At 43.1% G+C, this 21,892-nt stretch overlaps 1 protein-coding gene across 4 annotated transcripts in view; it reads left to right on the forward strand.

The window, feature by feature from the left end:
• Nucleotides 1-21,892, forward strand: part of KANK1 (KN motif and ankyrin repeat domains 1) — a 132,435-nt gene that overhangs the window by 108,227 nt on the left and 2,316 nt on the right. For 3 of the 4 annotated variants that reach the window (XM_064439609.1, XM_064439608.1, XM_064439611.1), the window contains 8 exons: nt 8,683-8,901; nt 9,768-9,876; nt 11,096-11,305; nt 13,350-13,437; nt 15,297-15,344; nt 16,234-16,453; nt 19,099-19,241; nt 19,780-19,980. In XM_064439609.1, the coding sequence (XP_064295679.1) occupies nt 8,683-8,901; nt 9,768-9,876; nt 11,096-11,305; nt 13,350-13,437; nt 15,297-15,344; nt 16,234-16,453; nt 19,099-19,241; nt 19,780-19,980 (1,238 nt within the window). The remainder of the gene's footprint in view (nt 1-8,682; nt 8,902-9,767; nt 9,877-11,095; nt 11,306-13,349; nt 13,438-15,296; nt 15,345-16,233; nt 16,454-19,098; nt 19,242-19,779; nt 19,981-21,892) is intronic. The other variant, XM_064439610.1, reaches the window with a different exon arrangement.

Below are 21,892 nucleotides of genomic sequence, written 5' to 3' on the forward strand. Positions count from 1 at the left end.
CTTATTTACTGTCTTAAAATTTACCTATTTTTGTTAAAAGGCAGCTTGGTAAATCTGATTCTTTTCAATGTTCACGCACTAAATGGAACCATCCATTAAATGAACTGAAATAAAAATTTTAGCTTCCCATAGTAAAGCAATAAGCAACATTTATGTCATGGTAAAGAAAACCTGTGATATCCTGTCTGCATACATGCAATATGATACTGTGTATGCAATATTATTATCTTCCTGGTATGTATGTTATATTTTGGTCTTCGTATAAGTAATGATACTATAATCATACAAGTATCTAACAGACACCAGAAGTGTCCTTAAAAACAGAAAACCAAAATTTTTACCAGCTGTAAATCCTCAATTCTTTTCCCTGCTTTTGCTGCACAGTATCAAATGTGTTGTCTAGAGACTTGAAAGTATTTAGACACAGGTGGAGCAATGGATCATGTTTTACTAAAGATGTTCTTACTCAGATTCAGATTTCACATTCTTGATAAAATTGTTTTGGAATAATTTTATTTTAAGTTGTAATGCCATTATCTTTAGCTGTGGATGCTGAGTGTAAAATCTCTTTATTTTTAGTCCTTGGTGAGAACTACATGTCAGGACTGCATGCATAAATCAAGCTCTGGGCTATAACAGTTTAGACCCATGGAGAATTGGAGGGTGAAGGAGGTCATAAGCCTGAAATGTTTCCCCTTCTCTTTCTACTAATTTCTAAAATATTGTCTTTATTACATTTATCTGCTGGTCCTGCTGCCTGTTCCTGTGGTTTTACAGATCATGTGTTACTTTCTTCTGTAAGAGGATTTTTGCAGAATGAAGCACTGTAATTCTGTAAGCAGTGGAACTAATAAATCCTCCCCCACCCCCCCCCAATGCATGAGTACCTCATGATAGTTTGCAAGCTCTTAACAAGTCTTTCCTCATCTCATTTATTGGATGTAGCTTTTTGGGTGTCTTGTGTGTGAACTCGGCCAGCACCCCTTTCTCCAGGCCTGGCGTCTCAGCCTGCTTTCACTAAAGCTTCTATAAATATAAAAATCCTGCAGAGCACTGAGTCTCTAGTCCAGTTTGGTTAAAATGAGCGATTGGGTTTAAGTTACTGAAAGAAGCATGTCCTCGCAAGCTTCGGTTTCTTAGAAAAACAGGCTGAAAATAGAGGCAGAAGTGTCTGGTTTCAGATTAGCAGCAGTAGTGTCGCCTTTAATATTTTATTCAAAGAGCATACTTATGAAGCGCCTCTTGTATGTCAGGTCTTTTTAGGGCAAAAATATCTGCGCTGTCTTTGAGGACTATGATTTGGGTGCCAGTTTGCCATGTTAAAGGGTTAGTGGTCCATACCACTTCTGATACCTGAGGTAACTCATCAGTCAAATCCTCAGCTTTACAGACTTTTCTCCCTGCGAGTGCTGGGGGAGGTAGGGGTGTGCCGCAGGGGCACCTGCTGCCTCTACAGCCCATGGCACAGCTTGTGGAAGGTGATAGAGACACAGGCATGAAAGCTGGAGCCTGCTGAGCAATACGCAGGCTGGCTCTGCAGCTGGCATCCTTAGATGCAAGCCAGGCAGACATCTGAGATGATCTCTGAACCAGGTCTGTTAGCAATTAGTATATTGCTTGGTGCAAAATAAACACTTTCACTTCTGTAACTAAGCAACTCCTATTTAAATAAGCACTGTCTTTCAGAAGCCCAGTGGTGTCGGGGAAATCAAATCTGCTGGCCAGACAAGCCAATTTCCCCTCCACAAAGTTAGCCAGCATTGGCACCCTGTCTGTGTCCAGCTGGATCGTGTGGATGTGAGTGACAGACCTAGATGCTAACGGATCCTTGTTCTTAGACTAGACAACACATAGGAGGACTAAAAGAGGGGGGTGCATTCAGGTTATCTGTTTATTGTCTCGGAATTGAGATGTTTCAGACAGTTACATTTGAGTGTGTGTGATGGGTTTGGCAAAATATCAGCCAGAGGCCTGATGTCACTTGTAGGGGTTTTAATTACATGGACTTTTCACAAGTCTTATAGATGGATGTCTTTCACAGGCATGGAGTTTGCAAGGGTAGTATTTAAAAGCAATTGCTCTACTGTTGCCCTGAAGAATTACTTGAGCATATTTGACCTGAAAATGCATGGTTATGCCTCAGTGATCTTTGGATTATCAGTTTTATGGTCAATTTTTGGAGCAATCCTGACTGAGCACCTGGTAGAAGCATTATACTAATCATTGTGAGGAAAGAGGCAACTTCTTGAATTGACACTTGAGGGGAAGGAAGTAGAAAGCAAGTGGTGTCTGAAAGTATTGGGGGTTAGAAAGACATGATGTGCCATCTGGTGGAAACTTCTTCTAAGCTTTTCAACTCTAACTTTCACCCAGAGCTGGGGAGGCAGGCTGAGGGACAACAGAAAGACTGAAGGAATGATAGTGGTGCAAGAAGCCCTGGTTCTCCAAAGCTGGGGTGCAGGACTAATGAAGTATTGTGGCCATGGTTGTCTCTCTCTGTCCCATCATTCGTAATGCAAACCCAGCAAGAAATTGGAGAAAGCTGTTATCTTTACAGCTCTCCTGTTTGACAAGGTTTGTAGCCTTTTCTCGCAGACACTGTAGCTTGATGGGTTGGTAGCCCTGCTGTGGGCAGCATGGACCACGCTAGTGCAGCTGAAGACTTGAGGCTTGCCTGAGGCTCAGGAGCCAGTGCCGTTCAAGGCACAGGCGTATCCATGGACCCTGCAAAGCTGTGGGCCTCTACAAATCACACTGGTTGTCTATGTCTAGGCAAGTGAGTGAAGCCCTCAGCTTCAGCTCTGCCACAGATGCATGCCTTAATCAGCAGTCTAAGTTTCTGTACAGATGGACTTGTTTGAGTAACGAACGGGATCCATCCATCTCTGCCAGGGAGAGGGTGACTGACGTACCTAAAGCACTTTTGATATTCCCTGGGAGGTAGTGCATGATGCAAAACGGTCATGCAGATGGTCCCATCTGTGTGCCAGATGAGTACTGTTTATTCACACGGGTCTTGCTGGCATCTCAGAGACTACAGTGCTTCCTCTGCGTTTTTTGTATGGCAGGTGACTTTGACCTGCCATACCTGACAGTGCTAGTTGTGACAACATATAAAGCTCAGATGCCTGTGCCATTAAAAAACTGTAGCAAACTGTATGTTAAGCATTGAGGCGTTTAGCTGGGTTTTCTTCTGGTGTAAATACCCACCTTGTTATACCAGAAGAGAAGCAGAGACCTGGTCAGTAATTGTCCTATAAAGACATTTTCAAGTGGAGCTCCATAAAGCTCTTTAAAGAGGTTTGACATACCTTCCCTGGTTATGTGTTAACACAAGGTTATTACTATTATCATCGTTATCATTAGAATATTTGCTGTTTTCATTCTGTGGCAGTGCTACATGGAGTGTTTGAATCTGAAAACTGCTCTATCTCCTCATTTCTGCTTTAGTTAATGAAGAGTATCATTTGCCATGGTATAAATATTTTTTTTTATTTCAAATCTATTGCTGCTTAGAGAGTGGCAAGTTCCAGCCTGCTAGCCTGTCTGTTAGAGTGACTTTGGTAAAGCACCAGTTCCCTCCCCATGCTGTGGCACATAGGCATGATGTTCAGGCATTCAGCTTTGTTCAGAGTTCAACGCCCATGGTAGCAGGCACACCAACAAATATTTAATGGCAGGAGATTCCCATTTTTCCAAGGAGATGTTGTTGTATTTCAGCAGCAATAAAGCATCAGCTGAGAAGATCAAGTCCTCATAAATGAGAAATAAGAATAGCTCTGAGGTGACCTTCCTGCTGTGCCCAGCATCATGAGATGCTTTGATCCACCACTCATCCAGGAAATTAAGGATGGCTTTCATGAAGCTTCACACACAGTTGTCTTGCAAAAGACAGCATTTCATAAATGAGATGATTAGCTGCGTCACAGACATGTAATTTTTTATGTTCAATCTTGTTCAATTAAAAGAATTGGGTTTGACTTCCAGTTTCAACAAACTGGCTTCACAAGCTAGTTTGGGGATAGAAAGCAGCTTCTAACACAAAGAAAATTTTTGAAGTGAGAGGGAAAATGAAATCGAGATTCTTATTGCCATCCTCTTAAAAGGAGCATTTTCCTTGGAGCCAAATGGTAGTTGCAACATTTATCTATGCCTGGGCCCCAAGTAAATCTGGGGTCTGTTGGTTTATCATATAGAAGTTCATGTGTGGAATTTTTTGTTCTGAAATTTTAAATTCACTGACTTTTAACCTGGAATGGTTCAAAAGTACCTTTTAAAATGAAACTATGCTTAGTATTCTGAAGGTAACACATTTATCGGGTGGATGGGTTAATATCAATCGTTGTAAATGTTTAAACGTAAGATGTTTGCTCATAGCTGCCTTTTTATTTACCTTAGTAGAATGGGTTTTTTCCTTCAGTAGTTCTGTTGCATAGACCAAATGCAAAGTGGATTAAAAATTATTTATATGAAAAAGTTATTTTCTAAGGATGAAGCAACTTAATAACATTTAAGACCACTGGAGAAGACTTTGTGTTCTTCCGTTACAGTCATTTCATAGGGAGCTTATTGCTACCATGAAGGAATCATGCAGTATGAAAGAGAAGTATTTCCTTGCTGTATATGCTCCAGACAACATTTATGCACTATCTTTAATAGGGAGTGTATAAGTTGTATCATTGGCTGTTAATATTGTGCAAATAAACACTTGCACTGATCAACAGGTTAAAAATAAAATCACTGTGCAGCTACCACATAGGCAGCAAGCTTGTGCCCTTTTTTTTAGCTAGAAGCCTGTGACGTTCCAGCCAGAGCGCTAGGTTCTCATCCGGATGGTATTTAATTCCCCTGCCCTCGTTTGCACTTCTCTTGATTTCCAGTGGTATAAAAGTATTGTCAAGCTGAATTATTTTTATAGTAACAGTTAGGTTTGCTTCCATCAGAGTAAATGGAATTTTTCAAAAGAGGTAAAGGCTGGACTTCTGTTACCACAGGGTCAGCTCAAATTTGGGGGAAAAAGATATTGTTCAGAACTCACCCTGTGAGTTCCCTGAATCAGGTTACTACATGACTACTCATGCTCTCATAAATGGGAGGGAAGTTCTGCAGTTAGGAAGTGAAATATCATCTTAATAACAATAAATGGATAGTATAGGTGCCAGAAATGGCAGAGGTTATCTGCTGCTGACAGACAGTAGTTTTGCTGTCACCCTGGTTTAAATTGGTGAGATTTTCAAGAAGCACAAGTGATTTAGGAGAGAAGGTTCCTTCTAAAAAATTAACAGGTGCGCTCATTCCCTTAAACCACTGGGGCTAAACTACTGAAGATGCTTCAGTCACTTGTTTCCCACTGCAATTGATGAGAGTGGCTTTCTGCATAAGGGTTTATGAACAGTTGAGATCTTTCAGTTTTTTGTTTTGTCTTACTATGCTTCTGCTTCTAGATTACTCATGAACTTTTCCAAGACCCCCTGCTATATTGCAAAATACATCTAGAAATTCATGGCAGCTCCATGTTGTGGTTAGCTACACTATATCAATACTTAGAAACTTACTTCAAGGTTGCATTATTTGCCCACAAGAGTAAGCTAACAAAAATCAGGAGGCTGAGTCTACCCGAGTGGCTGTCTGGAGGCAGTGGCTGGGTGAGTGCCGAATCTGTGGGCTGATTTACTGTCCGTGCTGCGCACTGAAGCCTGGTGTCAGTGAGCAGGATTCTGTGCAAGCATACTTGAGATCTGTGTGAGGTGAGATGAAGAGTCTATTTTAAGGTCTGTGTAGATTGTTGGTGATCTTCAGCCAGGGTTTCACTTCCACGCTTGAGAAGCGTGCGGTGCCTCCAGCCCTGACAGCAGCTCTGCAGCCTTGTTGGAGAAGGAGGGAACTTGGCTCATCCAGCTTTTTGGTTTGGGCAGCAGTTGATTAATCTGGTAAATCACTGACCATAGTGTTGGTTAATTCAGCTGCTTCCTTCATCCATTTTTCCAAGTGATTTGCACTAGGTTGCTGCTTTCCAAGCATTGTTATGTTGGCTGCCTTGTACAGAGGAAGACCTGGGAGCTGACATTAAATGCTAATGAACGGCTTGCAGCATTAATGCCATATTGGGCCCAAAGCTGTCTTTCCTTGAACCTTGGGTATGTAGATGCAGTAAGTGTAAACATCTAAGAGCTTTGTTGGGAGAAGAGGTGTACTGGCCAGTTTGCCTAATGCACACTTATTTGTTGTGTGCTTGTCCTAAAGCCTTGATGTCCTCCTCTTGTGTCAGGTACTGGGGGCCAAGCAGGACACCTCCTCTTCATCTGAAGGCATGGACAACATGCCCCAGATCCTGAGCTCAGCGTGGTGCTTCTCAGGCACTGAAGGATGAACCAGAAGAGGGAGCCTACCGAGATCTTGTTGCATCAGTGGCAGGTTTAGCTAGGGGGGAAGCTGTGAGGCAGGGGAGAAAAGTCTGCTACTGTCCTTCTTTCTCTCTGTCCTACCCTGCAGCTTCCTTCCCAGCTGTATCCCAGGACAGAAGGGAGACACCCGAGGAAGTTCAGACTCTGGCTTTGGGGGGCTGCGCATTGCTGGGGGGGGGTGGGGTGTGACAAGGCGTACAGTCAGGCAGGACCCCTGCTCTGTCCTCCCAGAGCCCTGACGGCTGCCATCAGCTCCGCCACACAAAAGCCCACCTGTGTCCCAGGGACATGCTGTGGTTGTTGCAGCTGTCTTTGGAGGAGGACTGTAAAGAGACTGAGGGACTTCAGCTGACAGCAAACCCAGGCAGCTTTGGAGGCTTCGCGTGTCTCCGCTGCTTCACAGCAGGTCCCCTCTGCTCCCTCCTTGTGTCCTCAGTGGTGAGACTGGAGCAGAAGGGGTGACCTGGTAAAACCAGCCAAGGCAGCCACCACCAGCTGCAGTTGGAAGCAGTTACTCTGGTACTCTCTAATTGTAGCTGTCACCGCTCCAAGCAAGTGGAGGGAGAGGCGGTTTCCTTGTTTTTCAACTAAGGGAGATTAAAAATCACTGGGTTTGGCTTGGCACTCCGTCACTTTGGCAGCTGTCTTCTCCTCAGCTGGCGGGTGAGGGATGGCAGTCACTGTCAGGAAGAGACCCAACCAAAGTCAGTCACCACTGCGAAGCGAGGAGAGGTGGGGAAGCAAGGGCAGGACTTCCCTGTTGATTTCCACAGGTGCGCATTTTGTGCTGACCATGTAGGTATGTCTCTAGAAGGGTTGCTTCTGAATGGGGGGCAGTGGGGTGGCTGCTGCCCTCATCCCACGCTTCCATGAGAGGGCAGAAGCTTTTTGGCTATACCTGTAGTGACGTGTCTGTCAATACCCTGCTGTGTCCCTTTCCCAGCAGGTAGCTTCCCCCGTAGCTTGGAGAAACTGTAAGCAATGGGGGAAGTGGCAATAGGTCTTGTTGCTGGAGAAGGCGCGTTGGAAATGCATGTGGGGTGGGACTCAGCTGAGAACTCAGAGACTTGGGTGGGAATAGGAGCAAAGAGGAGAAAGCTGCTGGGAAGTGACAACGTTTGGAAAAATCAGCCTCATTATGTCCTGTTACAGGAAAAAAAAACTAACTGGGGTGAAGCAAGAAGGGGGAAAGGCGGTCTACCAAGAGCAATAAAGATCTCAGCTGTATTTCTAAAAGTCAATGTTCGGAATTTATGTTACTACAATATGTTAGCATCCTGTGTGACATGAGGAGGCTGTGGCTTAATTCTTCATAAATACAGAGGGAAAAAATTGTGGAGGCAAAGGTGATTGAAGCAAGCTTAGAAAGAAGTGATAGTGTTCAAAGTAAATTAAACACTGTCTCTTTTTTTCCCCTTGAAATGCTAGCAAGATTACTTAAGGAAGAATGTGTGTTTAAAAAAAGTGTTTCACAAACAAAAGCATTTGTTCAGCTTTGTAGAGCAGTCATAATAGCACAGCTGGAGGAACTCCAGGGGAATCTGTAAAAGCCTGTGCGTAATTAGCACTGCCTTTTAAACTCACAAAGGGAAAAAATGAGTGGATGCCAGCAAATCAGGGAAAAAAAATCTATAACCCAAACATTTGGAATTTGATTTGAATACAACTATTAGCTCAGGAAAATCCTGAAAATAATAAGAAAAAGAAATGCAGTGGGTGGGAGTTTATTGCAGTTGTCTCAGTAACTGGATTTTAGAATTAGAGAAATGCTGGTAAAAAGGGAAGTTTCCTGAAAAGTTTCTGCTTTCCTGGAAAATGCAATTTTTTTTTAAAAAAAAGTAAGATTTAAAGGGCACTGCTCTTGCAGAAGGAAAATGCAGAGTCCATGAATCTGCTCTTCAGGCATGTCAGTGAGGAGCAGCTCAGCTGAGTCTGCCCTGAGCCAGGGAGGCAGGAGCTGGGGTCACTGTGCATACTGAAAGAGAAGGAAAAGGAAGGACCACTCCTTTCATCTGTTTTAAAGGCAATATCTTTATAGTTTTTCTTTGCATTGTATGATTTCATTGCAAGAAAAACAGCTTTTTAAAATTATTGTTTTTGTAAAGCCATCACACCCTTTTCCTCTTGGATCCTCAGAAAAGAGTATTATAGAGCACAAGTGTTGCCCTTTGTTTTTTTCCAGTTTGGTTTGTTGTTTTTTTTTTTCCCTGTTGATCACAGTGTTGATGGAAATGTTTTCATCTGACTCCTCTGTAATGCCTATTGTCTTCTCTGGCAGGTGCTACTTTGGAGTACATCCCTCATGGTCAACTTGCAAATGCCCACTTAACCTCAAATTTGCGAACGCTGAAGTTGGAGCAGGACATTGTGCCTGCTCAGGAGGAGAGGAAGACTCCCCTAGTGGAAGCTGTTCGGGGAAGGAAGTCCTTTTCTTCTCAGGACAAAACTCTCGCTCCAATTAACCTGACAGATGACCAGCTTGCCTCTGGCCTCTATGGTAATAACTGGCTCACATTCACCTTTCATCATGCTGATGGAATTTGAATATGAAATACAGTTAAAGGAGGTTTTCAGTGTTCTTAAAATTGTGAAAGCAGGGAAAGATGTGGCTACAGGGAAAATCACAGTGTAAGACCCTGTGTCTGTAGATAGTGGTTAGTTTTTAAGTGGCAGATTGTAGTGCATCAGTGAAATGACATTTTGTGTCTTCATAAGAAAAATGTACTGAGAGAGAAAGGGTTAATAAAATACTTTTTTTTTTAAACTTAAATTTGTATTAATGTTTTACCTGTCTTAAGATTAAAGATTGCTTTGAAAGTTTTTTCAGCAAATACTAAAATCTAAAGAAACAGCCTTGACTGAACCTCCTCACCCTGCTGAATAGGTTATTGTTAGATGTGCTGTCTGTACTAATGTGTTAGTTTTGGCATTGAGCTGCTGTCATCTGACACCAAGAATTAATATTTTTGTAACAGAGCAGAGTAACCATTTCAATGTTAGAAGTCTTTCACAAATAGCAAAGAAAAAAGAAATGTCTTTTCTTAAAGTTTTTTAAAGCATCATAAAGATTAGCAGCGTGTTGGAAGACTGGAAAGTTAGGCTAAACTAGTTTTTCTGTTTCCAGAGTTGTTTTTGGAAGTGGTATTCTGTATTTCCAATGTGCATCTCACACCATGACTGTAGGTATAAAAAAATTAGAAAGCCCAGCTTCAGTTGATATATTGTATATTTTATATATAAAATATATATTTTTAAAATATATTTTATATGTTTGTTTGCTTTGAAGAATTGTCTAAAGCTGCTGCAGTCAAAGCCGGCTACAGATTTGTACTGATATGTGTGGTTTGTCTCCCTTTTCAACAGTATGTACTAATAATGAAAACACACTCAAATCTATCATGAAGAAAAGGGATGGGAAAAAGGATTTGAGCAACACCAAGAAGAACCTGCAGTTTGTTGGCATTAATGGCGGGTAAGAGGCATGTCTCAAAAAAATCTGTCATTTTAGAACTTTCACAGTGGGAAGAAAAGGTGGTACCCAGGAGCCTATGCGTAGCTTTGGCCTGTCCGTCAGGCTGAGGTGTATCTGCTGAGTTCAAGTGTTGGAGGGAAGAACAAAACAGCTGAGCTCATCTTAATCCTCTGTGAACCTTTTGTGCTTGCAAGTAATACGTGGCATCAGTCTTGAGTACCTGTAGATTAGATTGCTGCCAAATTTAATGCAAGAAGATGAAAAAAAACTCAGCCATGGGATTATTTCTCAGGCAATAAATATTTTAATAAGGAAAACTGTAATACGTATTTGGCATCTGACAACTGCAGCGTAGTGCCATAGAACAATACAGCAAGAGATGGTGTTGCCTAAGATTCAACTTTTCTGGCTTTGAGCCAGATAAATACAGAAACTACGCTACACAAATATAGAAAACAGTATGGAAAATTATCTGCTTTTAAGATATTACTTACCCTTGCAGACTGTTGCAAAGAATTTTGAAATGGTTTCACCAGTTTGTTTTTATATAGTTTTTCTAGGCCTTTCCTCAGATTAGTGTTTCTTCAGTACAAATGTCTTGTGTGGTATATAGCCTAAATATCTCAGTTACTTCATTTCATACATATTGGCTAAAAGTATTATTACTTATAGTGGGGGAATGTTTATCGCTCATAAATCACTCTTGTACATTAGAAGAATAGGCTTAGTACATCAATTCATCAGCTGTTGTAGTTGGTGAGATAAGACAGTTAATTAGAATCAGCATTATAGTTGTCCAAATCACTTATATTTCACCTAAAATATCAAAATGTTTTGGATTGTCAGAGGAAAAAATGTTAAAATTGTGGCTGTTGTCTTCAGATAGGTTTGTTAGTTTTCCTGCTTATATCTGCCTAGTAAGGCAACAACACAATTTGCTCTGGACAAAGTAATTTCATTCTGGGGCTAAGGCAAGGTCTGACGGAGTGTTAAGATGTCTGTTTTAAAAAGGTTGTTCTTCTTTCATTACACCCTATACACATAATAATCACAGTGTCAGTTGGCAGTGAGACTCAGTTCAGTGAGTTGGAAAGGTTTCTGAGTGGAAAACAGGAGGACTAAGCCTTTGCAAGATGTTTTTCAACTTGCGCAGGCGGGTACTGACTGCTGCTGAATGGCGCTGAGCAAGCACCCCTGCCCCTGCCTGTTCTCTCCCCAGGTACGAGACAACGTCCAGCGATGACTCCAGCTCTGAGGAGAGCTCCTCCTCCGATTCAGAGGAGGAGTGTGAGGGCCATGTGTACCCCAACAGCCGGCACACAGAGGAGGGGCAGCCCATGTCCCACGCACCAGAGGTCTGCGCTGTGGGGGCAGAGAAGGACAGCCCTCCACCAGAGTGTGAGGCCGAGGAGGTGGAAATCAGAGAGAGGTAGGCTGCTCACCCTCTCCCGAGCACCTCTGAGTGCGTTACTGCTGCCTGACTGCCTTCTGTGGTCCATGGGCTGTGCCCGTGCTGACAGAGAAAGCACCAGCCCCCATCGCTGCTTGACTGCCTTCCACTTCCCTCTTCCTCAAGTCAGTAACCAGAAGCGGCTTCATGGCAAAGCAACCATGTGCGAGCAGGAAGAAGGCCTCAGAGGGTGTCCTTCCCAGCAGCTGATCCCAGCGGCTTTAAACGGTCCATTTATAGTGAGACCCAGGTGTCTCCCCCCAGCAGAGGCTGTACCAGGTCATAAACGTTTTGGAGCAGGCAATGCCTTGTTAACAGACTGGTCTGTAAAACAGTAAGTAAGCAAGCAAATGAGTCTTGAACCATGCACACCAGGCCAGCAGCCTGCTGGGAGCGCATCTTCCATTTGCACCTTCCACAGCATCTCCGCCATGGCTGGTACTGCTTGGTAAGATGATGGGGTACAGCAGCAAAGAGGTTGTCCAACCCTGAGAGTATATACTTCATATGGATCATATACTATCATATCATTTAAGACTGCCATCACGCACTTGTTCAGTGTTTCATGTCTAAGTTACTTTTCAGATTGCTGGTAATGAGCTGTGTAAGATAGCATTTGACAAGCAAGGCTTTTTTTTTTTTTTTTTTCTTCCACAGGAGAAGCGACAGTGTGGTGAGTTTTTACTGGTTCTTGATTAGTGAATGGACAAAAGGAATCATAGATAGTGAAGGGATATGTTTACATGGCAGACATTTACAAGTGTGCTATCTTGGAAAATTATGTAAGTGGAATAATAACAGTAAATAAGCTAAGGCAAAACTAATATGTTTCACTGGAGATACAGCTTAGCATCAAACCTATCTGTAATTATCAACTGCTAAATAAAAGAGATGCAGAAATTCATAATTAAGGGTTATTTGTAGGCCTTGGAGCTGTGAGTTTTAAAGTGCCCTGAGCTCTATTTATACAGTACTGTAGTCTGTTATTTTACAAGTTGCAGAAAAAGATGGGGCAGTTTCTCAAAGTAGCTCTCTTAATTTATATTTACCCTGGCAAGGGGTGATGGTGAAGAGGGGCAGCAGGACAGCTTAAGATAGCCATGTGTACCTGAGGAGCATGTTCTTTGCAAGCTGGCTGCCCTGGCAGTGCCCTTCGAGGGGAAGAGGCAGGATGCATGGCCATGTGGGACCAACTGTGGTCCATGCGGTGGTGGGCATTTCATTGCTTGGGAAGCACCAGCAGCTGGCTTGTAACACTGGAGGGCTAAAATGCCTGCCTTGCACACATGAGTGTGTTAGCCTCTCCGCTTTTTGGGAGAATTTTCCTGGAAAATTGCCATTATCCTCAGTGGCAGGTTGTAGGCAGAGGTGGTTGGCCACACCTTGCATGCCATATGGCGCAAGCCTGGGCCTTCTTATTTTCAGCTGTTCCCTGAGTTTTTAAATTTGTGATGTAAAGGGGCAGAAGTGAAAACATGAAGGGGGACTGGAGAAAGAGAGTAAATTTCCAGAGTAGGCAGGATGAGAAAGTCTGTTTCTCGTGAGTGGGATAAAACAGGAGCCAGCCGGGATGCACTGCCTATTCCCTTTTGCACTGGTTAATTCCATTTCCGTCACAACTATTGGCATTTCCTCTTGTTAATCAAGTAGTCAAAGCACAGAGTATGTAATATATGCTCTGCAATCATACACCAGTAGGTGAGAATTTCCACTGGAAGCGTTGCCAAGTCTAAAGCACAGAAGTGATGCATCGCCTGCTCTCTGTTCCCACTGCTCCTCCCGTGTACATCTGGGAAACACATTTTTCCTCCTCGTGGAGGTCTGCAGCCGCCGCCAGTGACTCTGCTCGCCATGGAGGGAGTCCCTGTGGAGAAGAGCTGCCAGAGAGGCTTCTGCGTTGCAGAAGCTGATTGTTTTCCTGGAAGCATTCATTCCCACATGACTTTCAGAAAAGTAAATGTTTCTATGCTGAAACATATAGAGAAAAATCTAAATGCACTGTGTATTCTGCTGTCTCCCTCAGATACGAACTAAGTGAAAAGATGCTTTCTGCCTGTCATCTGCTGAGAAACAACATTGATGACCCCAAGGCATTGACCAACAAAGATGTGGTAAGCAATGCAGGGCAAAATTCTGTCTGAGCTGCAACGGAAAAACTTTAGGGAGGGATAACTTCTGCTTTTGCAGGACCAGCACTGCAGTGGCTAGGCAGAAGAGGATTTCATCTTTCCTGAAGGAGTCACAAAGTGCTTTTTTCTGTCAGGAGACTTTTCTCCAGAGAAAGTACTTGTGCTTTGTGTGCTGGTCTGTGTCGTGCCAAGGCACACACATAAAAATAGTAACGTGAAAGTGCAGTTTCAACACATCCGTGCATTCTCATGTTGTTTTTGTAAGCGTTGCTTTAGCACTGATGTGGGTGGCTCTCAAGCCTTGCGTTAAGAGACTGCACAGGGTGAGGACCCTGTTTCTTCCCATGACAAAATCTCAGAGTCTGTTCTGAAACTGAATGTGCTCTGCCTCCTTCTGAGCATAGGGGTACTGTTTCTGTCTCGCTTACTGTGCTGGTAGCTTTTATCAGTGCAGCAGGGAGTAAAGATTCTTTGTTAATACTCAGTCTCAAGAAATAAGGTTGTATTTGCTTCATATAGGAATTGCCTATGTGCCTCATATAGAAATCGCCTATGCTACTCTGTGAGGGCAATATGAAAGCAAAGGAACACTGTTTAGTGATACGAAATTGAATTTTGCATTTGTTACGTTTGTGAGGTGATGAAAAAGGGAACAAGACAGTGCTAGTCTCCTTTAACATAGAGCATCTGCAGCTTCTTAGAGACAATAATATTGTCTGTAAGACAGACAGAAGTATTGTCTGTGTCCAGTTCTGACATTAGTGGTCTAGGGAATGTTTTGAGAAGTTGTTTAGCATAGTTGTGATGGGTAGTTTTTAGTCCTGTGTGACAGTCTTTCAGCAGTAGTTTAGGCATTCAAACAACAAATGCTTCAGGCCCAGTCAGACTTGAGAGTGTCAAAAATGGCATAACCAGGTGATAATCTCTGCCCTGTTAGTGTAATTTGAATTTACATGTTTCTTTTTTGTGCTTTAAGTGTTTGCCAGCAGAAGTGGTGCTTTGTATCTGAAAACTGCAGACTAATCTTTTTCTCTGTCTTCTGGTAAAGAAGTCTTGTCCAAAAAGGGTAAACTTCAGTATATATCCATATAAGTTGTCCCAGCCTCTTCCGGTATACTCAGATCTTGTAGCTGCTGTGTATGCCAGAAAGAGCTGTGGAGTGCTTCTTTTGGGATGTGATAGATTACTTTAATTTAAAAAGTGTACCATTTACTTAATAATGTGTGTGATACTGTGACTGTAAAAACAATTTCTTAGTGGTACTTTGCACTCAGCAGTGCCTAAAATAAAAAAAAACTGTGCCACTTTATGATTACTTTTGTGTTTCAACTCTGTATGTTCACAGTACACGTGGTCTCCTAACTCAAATGGTTGGACCTTCTAAGTTTTTATTGTAGTAGTACTGATGTAGAACATGCTGTAGATATGTATATGCAGTACTGATATGTGTAGAATATTTTCCCTTTACCAGACACGGTATTTTCCCTTTACCACCCCCTCTAGAACTACTGGTACAGGTCCTCCGTGTTTTCCCTGGAGGCTAGAGAAGTGTGCTGAGTGTCTTCTCTGCAAAATTGTCCTTGAACTTACTGGCCACCTTGCAGGTGGAGGTTTATGAGAAGAGAAGGACATGGTGGTCCTTCCAAGTTAGAGAAATTGTCTCAGAAAGTCAGAGGTGGTGGTGATGGCAGGAGCCCCCTTGGCTCACAGCTAGATCTGCTCTACTTACATTGTTCCCAACAGACAGTTGCCTCACCTAAGAGGCTCCTACCCCCAAACCCTCAGTCCATACCAACAGGAAAGTTTATCCTGAATGTCTAACCTGCATCTTCTCATTGCAGCTAAATTCCCTTATTACTACAGCCAGCCATCCTGCAAGTGAACAACAGGTTCGTTCTTTTCTCACTGCAACAGCCTTTTGCACTGTGAAGATGTTCCAGTGTTCCTTTTCCCAGTTGTTCTTTCAGCAGAGAATCTGCGGTCCTTCCTGTCTGTCCCATAGGTCATGAAATCTGTCAGATTTCCTTGGCTTCTAATAATTCTCACTGCTCACCTTTGAAACCGTTCAGCCAAATCCTTCTTGTCATTCAATGATTGGACCAGACAAGGTAGTCCAGCTCTTGCCTTCACAGGGCTAGGCAGAGAGAAGTGACTGCATCACATGCCATGCAAGCTATAAATCTGTTTATTCACAGCAAAACAGTATTTCATCATCCTTTTTCATTACAGTGTGATGTTATTGACTCAGGTTCAGCTTGTTATCCTCTGTAATGCCCAACTCTTCTCCTGCAGAACTACTGTCCAGCCATTTCTCCTATACTTCGTGCATTTGATAATTCATGCCTCGGGATTGGGCCTAATGCTGTTGTTTTAAGTCCCTGAGAAGTGCGTGTTCCCACTGCTCTTGGTCTTGGGTTGATCAGTGGTTTATGAACTCAGTTAAGTATTTCAAGGGAATGGTTACTCCAGATCTTCTTTACATTCACCAGTATTTGATGCCCATTAATTCTGGGGATAATCTCATCCTAAAATTCTATGCCCTCAGAGGTGAACCATTCCTGAAAATTGGGTGAAATGAGAGGAGGTAAACAATTGGTGTTTTAAAGAGGGGTTTAGTTAGAGGGGAAGCTTCAGTCTGTACATCTTGTTTGTGAGCTGAATACTTTCTTCCCACATTTGACTAAAAAAGGCTTGACCTCCTGCATCGCTGACTTGTGGGATGGAAAATCCTTTAAATAGATTGCCCATATGTAAATTTTTCTGTCTTGGTTTTGGCAGAGGTTTTGTTTAAATACCATCCAGCATGAGTGGTTTCGTGTCTCAAGTCAGAAGTCAGCTGTCCCTGAAATGGTTGGAGACTATATAACTGCTTTTGAAGAGATTTCCCCTGCTGTCCTCAGACATATCATCAACATGGCAGATGGAAACGGAAACACAGCTCTGCATTACAGCGTCTCACATTCTAACTTTGAAATTGTAAAGCTGCTTCTGGATGCAAGTAGGTTGACTTGTTTGCATTATTTTTTTAAATTATTTTTGGGTTTTTTGCAGTCCTGGCGGGTGGAGTTCTTGATGAGCAAGAGGTCAAGATTGGACTTCTTCCAACAGCTGTTTTAACTGTTAACAGTGACATGGTGCTCACTTGGGTAGTCTAGAACCCTTGTTTCAAGTACTAGCTTTGGAGGTGGTGGTGATGGCTCTTGAAGAAGTTATAAAAGCACTCAAGTAAATTATATACAGAATTGACTAGTGTTTGGGACAGATAGGTAGATCCCCGACTCTTGGACTGTAGTCCAAGTTCAGCAGCACCAGCCTCCAGCAGTTCTCTCTGGAGGCAGCACAGCTGGTACTCAGCCAAAGGTAGGGTGCTGGTAGAGCATTTAGGTGCAAACGTCCACGTTAAACATTCAAACTAGTCTAGCTTTATCTTACGAGAGCAGTACAGAAGCTTTTTCTGGCCACCACCTTGGCACTTCTGTCCTGCTGTCCTGAAAAACTGGAGCAATATGTGGCATTCTGCCATATAGGAGCATTTACGTGATCCATGAGCAATGTGATGATGCTTCATTTAATTGCTTTTGTTGTTGTTTCCTTCTCTCAATCCCCATGCTGCAGGCATGCAGTGAGGGTAGTGGCAGAGAGGAGACTCCAGAGCATCTGCTCTGTACATCCACTGAGCCAGAAGGCAGTCAGCAGAAGGCATCACAAGTTGGAGCTTGTCCTAGGCAGGACGCAATCTCTTTAAGCCTAGTTTTGCTCCCTGACTGAAGTTTTTTTCCCTAATCTAGTTATAAAAGCCGTCACAGTTGTGAAGTGTAACTAGACCAATGACGTGTCTGGAGTGTAAGCCTAGCAATATTTATAAATCCAGAAGGGTAACATCAGATAAACAAGGGCATTATCATTAATTATCAAATCTCAGCTTTGATAACCCAGAAGTCTTTCACTGCAAAGACTTCCTCAGCAGGAAAGCACTTTGAAATCTGTGGTCCTGTTTGAAGGCAGCCTATTGGGAAGAGTGAGTCATGGTGGGGGAATGTGGAGAATGTCAGAGGCACAGTGAAATGCAGCAGGCTGGCTCTGCAGCAAGGCAGAGGAGAGTGGGGAGGAAACTGCCCCTCCGCTCCCCTGGGTATCTCAGGGTAGCGTGAGCATGCTCACCTGTGCTGAAGTCAGGATTGCTGTAGTTTACAGTAGCTGGTGTATTCCTGTGAAGATGGTGGGTTATAACTGTAAAATCCAAGAACTGTGACTAGTGCCAGGTGTGCAGGAGCACGCTGCACATGCCAGCACTTTGCAAACAGGCAAATTCCTTCGGGTTTTGACAGTCTCCCTCTGGACCATGTTTAAATGGTCACTGCAGTCAACTTTGCAATGTGTTTATATCACAGGCAGATTCTTGGTCCAAGAGCTCCATGTCTGTGAGTTTGGTGGGAAGAGCAGATGAGACAAGAGACGACTCAGTTACCAAGAGGACAAATAGGAAAACAGCTCATTAGCTATTAGCTCATTAGCTATATAGAAAAGGAGCTGAAATGTGACTTCCTCAGAAAACACACCTCTGCTGAAGTAGTCTAGTCAGGGTAGGACAGCATCACTTCCAATAGTTATTCATTACTCATGAAGTAATGCATGTAACAGAGTGTTATGTTCCGTGGCTTCTGAAAGTAAGGTTGGGCTACTGGTTATAAGGTAGCATAGGTGATGTCTGTGGAACATGAAAAAAATGTGCATTTTCTTACATCTGCACTTGTATTGCTTCTGCAATGTTCTTTTCACTTAAAGAAAGGAAAGCCTTTGGCAATAAATCTGAAGAATTTCCTGAAACATTTTTGCTTGTTAAGATAGCTGTGATGCAATTTAACCCCAAGTCTAGAGATAATGTTTATGTAAGTCTGAGTCCTTGCTTTCCAGTACAAAAAGCACACTGAAAGCCCCACTGCCTGGTAAACTAATAAGCCCTGCTGGATTTCTGCAGAATTTTAGGAACAGAGACAGACTGGAGGTTAGACTTGAACAAAAAGGAGAACTCTTGTCAGCTGCTGGCACTAGTGAGAGGACTTGACTGTATTTGTTCCCAGAGTCCTATTGTTAACAGTCAAATACTCTGTAGAGCTGGAAACAGTCTTTAATTGAAAGGTTTTTTTCTGCAGCTCCAAAACATGACACCAATTACAGGAAGATGTTTGTGCTGAGGAGGAACAGCATTTCCACTGACCATGTTGCTGGGCTGTTTTTGTTTTGCAGTGTGGATCCCCTCAGGAGAGGAGCTTAAAGACTCTCCTGATGGTATTCCTGGGGTTCAGATCCATGACCCTGACGGTCATGTAAAATTTCAGACCACTTGCTTTTACAAAATTAAAAAATGCACAAAGCAAGCCCTAAATCATGACATACAGAACAGCTTTGTGCTCTCCTTCATGTTGCATGCATAGTAGAAGAGAATCCTTTTCTTTCTCAGGCTCAAGAGCACCTCTGTTTATTTTTTTTCTTCTCCACTTTCCCTTGAATTGCTTCCATTATGAGAGTAATTGCTGCCTTTTCTTTTTATAGGCTACTCTACTAACAGTTTGTTCAGTTCATTAGCACAATTGCTGCTTTTTGAGTTCCTTCTTCCAAAGAAATTATCTCATCCCTCTGCAGATGTCTGTAACGTAAATCATCAGAACAAGGCCGGCTATACCCCCATCATGCTTGCTGCGCTTGCAGCTGTGGAAGCAGAGAAGGACATGAGGATAGTGGAGGAACTGTTCAGCTGTGGGGATGTGAATGCTAAAGCCAGCCAGGTCAGTCAAATGGTTCACAAGACGCTGTTCGTACTCCTGTGGCTTTTTATCTTTCCTTCCACGCTCCCACCCCTGCTCCGTCGATTTATCTTTGCACATGTTCACTCTCACCCTCTGCGGTCTTTCATGTTTGTGTATATGTTTTTGATTGCTTTGTACAAAATGGAGCAGTGGAAGGACAGTTGAGTCTCATGTCTGGGTCTCTCCTAAAAATGAAGACTGAATATTATACGAAAGAACTATTAATGAATTTTAGGCAGCATTTACAAATTCTGCACCATTTAGTTCCTTCCAAGGAACTCCAGATGTCTGGAAATAGATCCAATATCTTCCTTTAATTTAATAAATAGCTATGTGAATGTGGGATATGTTATGCATAAAAGGTATTTAAATAATGGCAAGCTGAGCCTTGAGAGTGCTGTATAAAACAACACCTTTTTTTAACCCCCAGAAGTGGAGTGCCCAAAAAAATAAGTGTGCATGCTTTGGCACTGATGGTCTGTGTGGTGATTTAGGTTTTCTTCTTCTTTTCATGCAGGCTGGTCAGACCGCACTGATGCTAGCTGTGAGTCATGGGCGGATAGACATGGTCAAAGCTTTGCTGGCCTGTGGTGCAGACGTCAATATCCAGGACGATGAAGGCTCTACAGCACTGATGTGTGCTAGTGAACACGGACACGTAGAAATTGTCAAACTTCTGCTGGCTCAGCCTGGGTGTAATGGCACCCTGGAGGACAATGTGAGTTGCCGTTCCAGAATAGTGCTTCACCAGATAGCTTCTCCACTCTGGAATGTTTTTCTAATTCAGTGTTTTTTGATGCAGTGGAGAGCTGCTGAAATCTACTTATGCGAATCTCTGACTCAGAGCACTAAAGTACCAAATGCATGAATCCTCTGCTTAGTGGCAGCAAGGGCTATCATCAGTTGGCTAGTATCTCTGCTTTCCTAACAGACTTACCTAGTAGCTATATTTGTGGTTAGCTGTAGGTGTGCAGTGGCCAGAAGAGGTAAACCATTTGCTAGTTCATGGTAAAACATCGCTTCTCACGTTACTTCCCCCTTTCCTGGGAGTCTCCCAGTTTTCAGGTAAGTCACCAGGTAAGGTCCTAACGGCCTTGCTGTATTGATTTCTGTGTCCATGGCAAACATCAGCCCTAAAGTTCTCTTCACAGGAAGTTCACACAGTATCTACACTATGACTTTCGAGATTACAGGTTTGGTCTCAGTCATGAAGCTACATTGTCCTGGCAATAAACAGATACAGGCTGTGACTTCAGTGCCAAGTGAGACACATGCATATTTCTTGTTTGCAAGGTTCATTGCAGCCTACACTGTCAACAGACAATTTGATCTGTAGACTTCTCAAGCTTGAAAATGTTGACTTAGGCGTTTTTTTGCCAGTACCGCGTTCTTGTCAGCAACATCACTTCTTGGGTACGTTTCCGTTCTTCCCATTGCTTTCACCTACTGAGACTGAAACAGAGCCTGGATTTGGGATTTGGGAGGGCAGTGGGTGGTTTTTTGTTGAAGCTGTTGCAGAAAGGCAGAGTCATTGTTTCTGTTCATTCATATATCTGCTGTAGGAGACGGCTCAGTTGCCCAATGGTGCTAGCAGTGTGTAGCAGTTGGCTGAGGGGAAAATGTAGGAAGGCCTCGGTGTAACAAACCCTTTTGGGGGCAGTCTGGGTTACTGCAGCCTGGGTGCTGTTAGCACAATAATTTGTCTTTATGGGGACATGACACTTAACTATTCCTGTGTGCAGTTTGATACTGTTTCCCAAGCACAGCTTGTCTGCCACTGATTCATTTTATAACGGGTTTGTCTGTGCTGAGAGATTATGAGGTTTTTAGCGTTACCCTAGCTGTTCTGAATGTGACAGTGATGCTTTTCCAGTCAGCATGATCAGTAGTAAGCTGAGCTTCATCCTACTGATGTGTGCCCCTCTGACAGTGATTCAGCATCTCTTTTAAGAGCTTGACTTTTCCTGGTGTTGACTGTGGAGTAATTGTTGTACATTTGCAGTGCATTATATTGCACTGTAGTGGACAGCTCTTCTAGCTCCCTGTCTGCTCTGGACAATTATGTATAATCACTCCCTGTAGTCTTGTAAGAAGACTTTCTATTTGGATGCTGACCATAGTGACCCATGCTGGAAAAAGGGTTTACAGTCCCCTTAAATTGGTGCTGACCTGTCGACTACCAGTGCTACAGCAGTGGCTGGAAAACATGCTCCATTCAGAGACAGCAGAAGAGGCGATCCCTATGCGAGGACATATCAAATACTGGCATTATGGTGGAAACTTCTGTGCACAACAGTCAAAAGCCAGGCTGCACTGCCAAGCAAGCCACTGTGAGATTTGTGCCAAGGTTGTAGCTGCCTGCCTTATAATTTAAAAACCATTGGAGAGCAGGGGGATTGTAGCCATGTGATGCACCAATTTCAGGAAGGGAAGGAAGCAAGGAAGGCAGAGTTGGGCATGTGGCTGCTTCATACAGTTGTGCCCCTCTGACAGCTCAGAGGTTCATTTCGCAGGTGGTCTGACATCTGCTTCTTCCTGTACCAAACATGGTCTACAGGGAAACCAGCAGTTCAATGTATTACCCTTTAGGCAAAAGCAGTCTTTGCTTCTAGCAGCCTCAACAACTGTGG

This window comes from Phalacrocorax carbo, chromosome Z, assembly GCF_963921805.1.
Source record: "Phalacrocorax carbo chromosome Z, bPhaCar2.1, whole genome shotgun sequence".
Taxonomy (NCBI): Eukaryota; Metazoa; Chordata; class Aves; order Suliformes; family Phalacrocoracidae; genus Phalacrocorax; species Phalacrocorax carbo.